The sequence below is a fragment of the Merops nubicus genome, unplaced genomic scaffold (genome assembly GCF_000691845.1).
Source record: "Merops nubicus isolate BGI_N331 unplaced genomic scaffold, ASM69184v1 scaffold2449, whole genome shotgun sequence".
Classification (NCBI taxonomy): Eukaryota; Metazoa; Chordata; class Aves; order Coraciiformes; family Meropidae; genus Merops; species Merops nubicus.
The window spans coordinates 42,312-52,912 of record NW_008631555.1 but is presented as its reverse complement, the minus strand read 5'-3'; the positions used below and the strand labels follow the sequence as shown (position 1 = coordinate 52,912).

Sequence of the window (10,601 nt, the reverse complement as noted above, 5' to 3'; positions counted from 1 at the left end):
AGGGTTTGGGTGAGGTTTCAGAGCCTTCAGGAAGAACATCTTGAGCCCTAATTTTGAGCTTTTTCAGCATAAATACACTGAGATGTTAATAGGTGCAGGGCTGGAAACCTGCTGTCCCTGGTTAAGGGTTGCATAGTAGCATCACTGGAGAGATCCAACTCTAGGACAAGGTCTTGTGGGCCAGAGGACACGTTGGGCTGGGCAGAGAGGGCAGCAGAGCAATGACACTGTCCATCCCAACCAGAGGAATGGGAAATGCCACCCTCATGTTCTCCAGCTTCCAACCCCAGCCCTCTGGCTTTTATAAACCCAGGACAAGGAAAATGGGGACAGACTCTGTTGTACCACAAAGACTAGTTCTGCATTTGAACTTTTCTTTGGTGGGGATGACCCAAAAACACAGCTTTGGGGCTTTTGTGGTGTGTGTTCTCTCTCCAGCAAGCCCACCACGTGGAGAGGTCACCCACCCCTGCAGCAGTGACCCCCAGATTCCCTTTAACTCACCCATCTTCTCCACTGCAGCTGAAGCCTGGGCACGCCAGGCTGTCCATCCAGGCCATCGTTCCCCTGATCACAGCCACCTCCCAGAGCACACTGGAGATGCTGAGGGCAATCTGGGTCTGGCTCTGCCACAACATTGGTAAGTCTGGTCCCACGGCTTCACAAAGACCTGAAAGACCCTTCCTTCAGCTGCCACCTCCTGGATTGGGGTTCCTCACGCCCTGCAGGGTGGAGACTCCGCAGTGTTCCTGTTGCAGTCAGGAGGTGAAAGGTCCTCTTGAACTCAGGAAAGCGACTGGAGCAGGATCTGGTTCCCACCATGGGTCCTACCATCCTGGAAGTGACACCTGCTTCCCTGGCACCCAGAGGCCAGACCCCTGGAGGCACCAGTAGAGCCCACCTGCCTCCAGTGCATCAACACATTGGAGGCTGTTTCCATGAGGCTGAGCTTAGCCTGGCAGCAGTCAGCTGGGGACATGGGAATCTCAGCATGATGTAGTCACTTCGTGTTACTTCACCCCACTACATCCATGCGTGGGAGATGGTGGGATTGGCACCATACCTCACTTGAATGGCACCATGGCCATTTACACGTGTGGGGAACTCCTCCGAGGCCTTGGCAATTCTTTGTTCACATGGGGAACTGTTAAACTCTTGGATGATGATGACTAAAAGAACTGTCGTGGCTTCCAGGGTGGGTGGGCAGAGAAATAAGGTTGGGCTGAAGAAGGAATGGGATCAGTTTGGACAGAATAAGCCCTTACATTGGCCTGAAATTGTGTGGTATTCTCCCTTTCCTAGAATATGATGTGGATGGCTTCTTAGGGCTGTCTCAGAAGATCCACATGCCAGAGCAGGTCCTGCAAACGGGGAGAGCTGTGTGTTCTGGCTATGCCCATTTATGCCAGGAAATGTGCAGGTAAAACTCACCTTGGGCTTTCTTCTCCTGCCCCCTTGAATCACTGAATTCTTTTGGCTGGAAGAGACCTTTAAGGTCATCACGTCCAACTGTTAACCCAACACCGCCAGGTCACCACTGACCCATGTCCCTCAACACCACATCTACATGGCTCTGAAATCACTCCAGGGATGGGGACTCCACCACCACTTCCCTCTGGACAACCCTTTCAGGGAAGCCATTGTTCCTCATGCCTAACCCAAACCTCCCCTGGCACAACTTGGATAGATTGACCAGAACCAGATACGAAGGATGGGGTTGGGAGCAGCTGTGGGGAATGCAGGGGGCTGGATCAAAGCTGAACGTGGCCAACAGCTTGCCCAAGTGTAGGAGGTCGTACTTACCATGGTGGTTGGGTTGCTCTCCAGGAAAGCAAGCACAAAGCACTGTTTGGTCTGCAGTCACCTCCCCTGCTGACTCTCCCTGGACAGGGAAGCGGGGTTGACCTGTGTGGAGGTCCCAGGGCTTGGCCGGAGCCCAGGCTCCCGTGGAGGCCGGTGGTGCCAGCAGCAGAAGAGCAGCCACATGTGGAACGCGGTGGAGCTGGAAGGACAGTGGTACCTCCTGGATGCTTGCTGGGGTGCAGGGACTGTGGATGCAGAGAACAGGTTGTTCATGCCCAGGTGAGACAGCTCTTCCCCTGCCATGACTGCAGACGTGGTCCCCAGCACAAATGGACAAGGCTCAACCTGACTTTGGATACACCCCAGAATGGTCATCCCAACCCTTCCAATCCCATCCTAATCTTACCTTCCAGCTCCTTAAAGTCTGGCTTCACCAGAACTTGAGCCCTTATTTTGAGGTCCAGAGAACTATTCTGCTCATCCTCAGCTACGGTGGGTGCTCAGGGACCTCACGAAAACCTGGATCATCTACCTGGAAACACCTCCAGGAAGTACCTTATTCCCTGGGCTGGGGCAGTAACTTTTCAGATAACTTCCCTCTCCAACTTGTTTTTAATCTGCAATGAGTCACGAAGTAACAAACCCTCATTTCCACAACAACTTTGCTCTTATGTGGTTCCATGTGTAATTACTTGAGATTTCTCAGCCCGTGCTAAGCAAATAATGACTCTCATGAAAGTTATTTGTACAATTTAATAATTTCCATTAACTTATTGTGGGATTGCTTTTTATAATTTCTTTTTTCTCTAATAATGCATAATGAAATAATTGTGGAATTTCTAATAGGTAATTATCTTGCTGAGAACAGCTTAAAACACCAATGAGGGTGGGTTGGTTTTAGATGAGCATGGGGAAGAGAGGAGAAGGAGAATGAAACATCATCTAGACCAACAGGCAGAGGTAATAGCTTCTTGTGGGTACAACACAGTGTTCTCAAGAAATTCAGGTCAACAGGTCCAACAGGGCTTCACAGGATGACCCCAAAACAAGGCTGAGCAGGTATCTGCAGGGTGATCTACTCAGCAAACACCTAAGCAGGGCTCAGGTTTGGAACTTCGAGTTAGACACCTTCAAACTGGAACCAAGGTACATTTGGCTTCCTAAATCATGTGTAAACTCTTGGAAGAGCTTTAAACCAAGGTCAGATGTCATACTGAAATAAATACACCCTCAAGTAACAGGCATTGGTAGAGGAGTCACTCAGGAAAATGTTCTCTTCAGCCCACAGGACCATTTTAAGTGGCTGTTGTCAGAGGTCTGTCACGGGGCTGGGAACAGCAGTTTCAAGCTCTGAACATCTCTACAATTAAAAAATAGAGAGAGAAACAAGGGCAGCAAAAAATAAAACACCAAATGAGAGCGTGGTCAGCCCTTTCTGAAGCTGGTGGAGCTCTGATGGTGTGGAGGAAGCTCCCCTCCCTTACGTGTATCGTGACCACTTGGGGTGATGAGGCTTTTCTCACTCCTTCCCTGGTGTCTTCTCCTCTCACCTTGCAGGCATGATGATTTTTTCTTCCTTACTGACCCTGAGCACTTCATTGAGTCCCACTGGCCAGAAGACCCCCAGTGGCAACTTCTCCAGCCCCCAGTCTCACGGGAAGACTTTGAGCAGAGGGTTTTTAAAACTTCAGAGTTTTTCAGGCTCCAGCTCTCCCTCCTCTCTCCAGACACTTCCCTCCTCAAAACAGGTAAACGCAAAGTGAGGGCTAAATTCTGATAACAGAAAACCCTGCTTGCTTTTAAGGAGTAAATTTTGGTTGAGGAAAGCATTTCTCCTTCAGAAATGGCCCACCTGTCTATTTTTATGCATGTTAACAGCAGAGGCACATATTTGAGCAATTTCTGAAATCAGGGCTATTGTATGATACTATGATTAGCAAACTGGGAATTAGGGTTCATCAGCTATAGTTAATTGAGCCAAATCACTTAAGCCCTTTTGTGCCTGGCTTTTCCCATCTAAAGCCACCAGCAGTAGCCAAACAGCCTCAGCAGTACCTGAGACACAATTCTCATTGTGTTCACGGGCTGGGGAGGGAGACTCCCTGATAAAACATGGCCTGAAAAGTTCATGTCCCATTTTTGAAGATGAAGGGGAGGGGGTGGAGTTGGTTTTCCTTGATTGTAGTTTTTTTGTCGATTTTTTGGGTTGGATAAAACCTGATTTTCTTTTTACCTGGTCGCCCTTTGTGGATTCATTCCCCTGGATGGTCCCAAGAGTGTATGGATTTTTCCTGCCATTTATTTTCTCAAGACAGAGAGCTGGGAGATAAACCAATCTCAGACTGAGGGGAGTTGGCAGGATTACAGAAAATGAACGTATGACACACAAAGCTTTTGACTGAGGTTATAACTTACCCAGAAATCAAACTCCTCCAGTATTTCCAGGATGCTGAGATTGCCAAGATGGGCTGTCACAGACCTTTTGAGCAGCAAGTGGCCTGTGCAAACCAAATTACATTGGGAAGAGCTCAAAGGTCGATGCTGCCTTTTATGCAGAGCTCTTGTGGTGCTTCTCCACCACACGACCTCAGAGCATCCTGGGGAAGGGACTTTGTCTGCCTCTACTCGAGGTCACACAGCACTTAGGTGGCAAATGCAGGAATGGAGACTTGGAGAAAACTCTTCCACGTCTAGCTCACCAGGAAAGCTCCATGGCATAAAACCAAACAACACATCCTCTGCTGTCTCAGAGGAAAAACAGGAGCTCAAGAGCCCAACCAGTCCCTTCATCTGGGTGCCAAAGAGATAAATTGCAAAAAATAGACTCCTACTAAATATTATTGGTGGTGGTTCAAGAGCCCAAATGGAAGAATGAGGAAAAATAAGTATTTCACTATTCTCTCCTCTCCCTCCTCCAGTTATTGGTTGCCAAAAGACATAAGGATGGAGCCCAGAAGTGGCTCAGGGCTTTGGATCCTTGTTGGCCACTGTCTGCTATGAACCAAAAGGGTTCTGGGGAGAGATGGGAGAGAAGCAAACTTGCCAGACACATCCCAACAAAATCACTCCTTTGCAACCTCTTGGCTGGAGGAATTCCTGCCCCTCAGTGACAAAACTCACTGGGTGACGTGGGCTACAGGCATAGTTTTCTTTTTTTCCCAAAAAAAATGAGATTAAAAGAGATTTTTCTACTGAAACGGCAAAAAAAAACCAACCCAAAAGGCAGCTTTTTTTTCCTCCTTTGTATTTCTTGTCTTGTGGAGGGAAAGAATAATAGACACATCCCAACTAAATCACTCCTTTGCAACCTCTTGGCTGGAGGAATTCCTGCCCCTCAATGACAAAACTCACTGGGTGACGTGGGCTACAGGCATATTTTTCTTTTTTTCCCCAAAAAAATGAGATTAAAAGAGATTTTTCTACTGAAACAGCAAAAAAAAATACCAACCCAAAAGGCAGCTTTTTTTTCCTCCTGTGAATTTCTTGTCTTGTGGAGAATAATATTCCTGGACCTCACCTGAAGAGTTTAACCATTGCAATGAGCCTCAACAGCCAGCCCTGTATCAGAACTGTGCTTAAACCACCAAACTGAACACCCAGATTTGAACCAAACTGCATGGTTTAAAATTAAAATTATGTTTATATTGATCCAGGCTGATGGAAGGAAACCCCTTACAGGGCACACTTATGCATCTGATGTAATCTCAGTGCACAAACACTCGACATCTTTGGTGCAAAATCAGCCTGTTTTCCCTTTTTTGGCTAAGGCAGATCAACTCCTGCTCTATTTGAGCAGCTCCCATCTGCTTAAAACGCTTAGAAGCTTTCAGCCAAGATTCCTCCCACAAATCACTATCTGATGGGAGCTGAAGGTGGAACACCTTGCAAAGGAACTTGATTTTCAGGAAATCCCTGGCACCCATCCTTGGAAAACTCAGCTTTTTTAATTGCCAGTGTTGCCTGGGGTTGGTGACTGCCATGCTGAAGGGCATTCCTATGGAATGAGGATTCTATAAGATCTATTTTTTTTTGTCTAGAAATGCAACCACTGGTGGCATGCTGTCCATACAATAGCTCGGGTGGAAGAGGGGAAGGGGAGGCCTTTTAAACAAGAGTCTGAGAAATTAAAAACATGCCCTTGCTTTAATGGTGGTGGTTTTCCCTCCACACAATTAACACAACACACGTTGACCTCCCACGGCACCGACGTGCTGACATGGGAACACATCCCCAGCTTCACCTGGCCTCCTTGGCAACAAGAGATCTCTCGTGCATGGCTTGAATTAACTCAATAACACAAACAAATGTTTGTTTTAAACGTAGCCATTAATTATCTCCTCGGGTCTCCTTCCCCAAGCAAAATCCATTGCTGGTTTCCCTATCTCACCATCGCTGGCTCCGCTGCATACAATGTTCTGTTCTTTTCTTTCTTCCTAAAGATCCTAATACGATGCAGCCAGCCAGGCCAGCAGCTTCAGAAACTCACATAGAGAGAATTTAATAACAAGCAAACCTGCAGTTAATAAAGTCTGTCATCAGTAATGTCTCCACTGAACGCTTGCCAGGAGAGAATTGTTTGCACTTACTGTGTGAGCCAAGTCACAGCTTTAACAGGCAAGGCACAAATAAAACCCAGCCTTCCCATTCTTTTCACATCTCTGTTTCGACCTACCAACAAAAAACTGGGGGGCAAACAATGAAAAAATCCAGACTCAAACAGAAAAAAAAAAGAAAAAAAAAAAACAAAATAAAGGGAAATAAAATAGTCGCCCCCCACCATTATTCATTAGCTTATGAAACACGTTTCATAAGCTAATAATTAGCAAGGGACAATTTTTATTTATTATTCAGCATGAATCTGGAGTAATTTGGTCATTTTGTGCTAGCACCCAAAGCAAAGGAACGTTGTGCATGGTGTGGGTGCTGGTACCAGCCGTCGCTCGGTGCCCCCCAATCCCCACCAAACCCATGGTGAGGATGGGCTGATGTAGAGCCACTCATCTCTGGAGGTGAGACCAGCCATCCCTGAGCACCTAGGGAGCCTGGGGAATGGAGAGCAGGCTTAATTTCCACACACCTTGAGGGTGGTGGGTTTAAACATGCATCTTAACGTCTAGTGCTGGTCAAGGGCTTTATGGAGAACTCTGGGATCCTTTAAGGGCAAAAGGGCTCGAGGTCTTGTTCTCTGTGGCTGTTTTTCTCGTGTTTTCATCTATATCTGGAGAAAAAAAAGGGTGTAAAATATCATTAAAACAGATTTTTCTAGTCAGGCTGCTCTGGTACCTGTGGCTCCCCATGGGTTGGTGTAACTCACCAAGTGCTGAAAGCAGCCTGGTGTCTGCTGGTCAGACTGCCCCATCTTCTTCAGGGCCAGGATTTCAGGGCTTGCAAACCCTTGCCCTGACTCCATTGCAAAATCAGCCAGCCAGCCCCTCTCCTACCCAGGAGAAGATGGAACAAAAGAGCTCCAGCACTTATCCACCAACCACGGTACCACCACCAGGTACCCACACCAACACACATCCCCTTTGGACCTCCTGCTCTCCCCTCCTCCCAGGTTAACACACACTTCAAGCCAAAAGGTTTTGGGTTTTTTTGTGATTTGCTGAGGCCAAAATTTAGGAAAAAATATTTAAATAATAATAATTAATAAATTCATTCCTAAAACGTGGCAGTGATGTGGGATCTCCTAGGAGCCAGGCTGGGATATTTTGATCCTCCCAGCTGCTTTGTTGGTTTGACACCATGGTATAAGACCTACAGCTTAAAGGAATGACTCCAGCTGAAGAAGCCATGCAAGAATTTCCTCACAGGGGACATCATCAGCTTAGGTTTGGGTGTCTCAGGGCCCAAAGGACAACTACCTGTACCTGTCCCCTTCATCTGCAGATCTAGTGATATCATCATGTCTCTTTCAGCAAGGAGAGAAGAATGGTAAAAGATGAAGTAGGGTCTTGCTCAGGTCCTTCAGCAGGTAGAGGCAATAAGAGAAGAAGAATCAAGTCTGTGTCTCCTGTGCATACGATTTGGTTCAACACTGCCAATCTGAACGTGTTACACTGGTGATGAAGAGTTTGTACAAGTGTCTTCTTCACCCTTCTACAGCCCATGGGGAGGTGTCGGTGATGCTGAGGAGCACCCACCCAACAGAGTTCACCTACCAGCTCTCCAAACTCCAGGGCACCACAGATGGGGAGGATGTGGGTGCAGTCCACGGGATGATGACAATATCTGAGAACAACATGACCATCAAGGTGACTCCCCCAACTGAGGGCTTGTTCGACCTCATGATCTTCGCACGCCGCGCCGACTCTCAGGACCCTTACAACTGGGTGTGCTCCTACCAGATCCAATGTCTGGAACCACACCATGGAGAGAAACTGCCTGAAAATCCTTTTCATTTCTGGGGCCTTCACCCAAAGGTGAGAGATTTTGGCATCAAGGGGAGCAGCCCCAAAGGAGAGCTGCTTGTTGCTCCAGAGGGAACTTTGCTCTTGACTCTCCAGACATCCCGACCCTTGCTTGCAACGTATGAACTGGTTCATAAAGATTTAGATGCTGCTCTGAGCAAGAAATGCCTGGCTGCCCAAACTGAGGAGGAGAAGCTGAGCTGCCACGTCCTCTGCCCATTCCAGGGCTGCTATCGGCTCTCCGTGTTTGTGAAAGATTTCGGAGGCATCACATTCAGGAACGTGGCCAACTTCCTCCTCCGTTGTTTGAGGCCCATCAACCAGAATGAACTCTTCCCCTCGGGGCTGAGCCTGCACTGTGGGAGCGGGATCAGCTCCAGCAGCCACGGCCTCTCCAACCCCAGCCACTCTGTCCCCATCATCACCACCCGCCTGGGGAAGTGCAACATCACCTTCCACACGCCCCCCGACCTCGAGGTGACCGCCAGCTTGAGGAAGGACAAAGCCATCACCCCCAAGTACCCCCTGGAGAGGTACCTCCTGGTCACCCACCTGAGGGCTAAAGTCAGCGTGTGTGTCGTGCTCCCCGAGTCAGGCGTCTACAAAGTGGGGATTTTTGGGAGGAGCCAAGACCAGAAGGACTTCGTCCATATTTGTGACTACATCCTACGTTGCTTCTCGGAGCCCTGCTGGCCTCCCTTCCCCAGGGTGTACAGCCTGTGGAGAAGAGGGTGTGTGCTGCTGGAGCCACGCACGGGGATGCTCCGGGAGCAGAGCTGGGTCCGGTTCAGGGTCAAGGTGCCCGAAGCCCACCGAGCTGTTGTCCTCGGGCAGGAGAAGACAGAGCTGCAGCAGAGCCCCAGCGCCATCTGGGAAGGGGACGTCTTCACCGGGGCTGCGGGCACGCAGGTCAAACTGGCAGCCAAATTCAACCAGCACTCCTCCTCCCTGGAGGTCCTCCTGGTGTTTGAGGTGGAGGGTGGCTCACCCGCCTCCCTGGGGTGTTCGGGGTGAGCCCCAGATGTGCTGGAAGGACTCAAAGAGCCAAAGGAGGAAGCAAACGCCCTCAAAACTAGGGGGTGTTGAGGAGACACAGAGAAAACTCCCAGAACTTTACGGTGTGTTGAGGGGAGTCTGGGTGTCACCCACAGAGCTCTTCTTCCCACAGGGTATCCAGATACTTGCTGGGGCCTCCTGTCCCGCTTGGAGATGTTGCTGCTCTTTAAATCACCACCAACATATGGAAGGCTCCTAATATTTTGCTTCTGTCAGAGGAAACCATTGTTCAGCTTCTCTACAGGAAGGATGTCTCACTGCTTATTACCAGCTTGAATAATTGTCTGGAATGTTTTATTTGACATTTACTCAAGAAGTTGGAAACCCACGTAGTTTCTTTCTCTTGAGAGGATAACAACAACAATTAAAAAACAAAAAATTAAAAAAAAAAATTAAAAAAAAAAAAGCCCAAACTTAAGCCAACCATTTTGGATGATTTTGACTTTTAAAACGTAAATATATAGTAAAAAAAGTAAGACCTCCCTTGCAGAGGGACTCTGTGCTTGGGCAAAGGAAACAAAGAGATGTATTGTATCATCTAGGTCTTTAAAATATCTCCCAGGTTCTTATTATCAAGGATGACACGTAGATAAATGCTCCAGAGCGTTGAGGGCTTGAAACAAAGAGAGGGAGCAGGCAAGGCAGCAGCTCTGTAGCCCAAGCATCTAAATGCTGAGCTGGAAGCACTAGCACCTCTACTCTTCAACTCTGAGATGTGCTGCAAGGCACCACAACCATCAACTTACTTTAATACTGAGTTGGGAGACCATAGGGTGGGAGATAAGCAGTGGAAATGCTTCTCCATGCTTGCACTGGACACGGGGAATCTGGTTGTAATAATGAAGAAGAATGGTGGGTTGGTTTTGGATGCTGTGCAACAGATGGTGAGGGGACACGATCTGCATTCTTCAGGTTCAGCTGTTTAAATTTGACTGGTGGGAAAGGTTCAAGGAGATCTGAAACTTTTTTGGGTCTGACAGTCATTTAATGCAGGTAATGCCTCAGAATCCACCTTTCACACCAAACTTGCTGGAACCATGCTGATGTGTTGGAAGATTCCCCTGAAGAACAAGGTACAAGGACTACTTTGAATTAGGGGAAGCACTTACTAGGGTAGACACAGGCTAAACCCTTGCTAAAGAACAATTTAAGAAGTACAGATCCCTGGATCTTCTCATGTTCTGCCTTCTACACACTGGGCCATCCACTTGGATCAATGTGGGAAGGAGAAGCACAATGTGACTTGGCTCTTTTGGGAGGTTTTCAAGAGGAACCATAGACCAAAAAAGTCCTGCTCACTGTGAGCCTAAACAGACAACCCAGAGCCCAGCC

At 48.1% G+C, this 10,601-nt stretch overlaps 1 protein-coding gene across 1 annotated transcript; it reads left to right on the top strand.

Annotated features, from left to right (window-relative positions):
• Window positions 1–522: 522 nt before the first annotated feature.
• LOC103779950 (kyphoscoliosis peptidase-like) lies at window positions 523–7,698 on the top strand (the record flags this gene model as incomplete). The annotated part of the gene is made up of 5 exons (XM_008947596.1): window positions 523–640; window positions 1,303–1,420; window positions 1,891–2,082; window positions 3,361–3,478; window positions 7,693–7,698. Coding segments are annotated over 5 exons (552 nt in total), but the record flags the coding sequence as incomplete, so codon positions are not given.
• Between the last annotated feature and the right edge of the window lie 2,903 nt (window positions 7,699–10,601).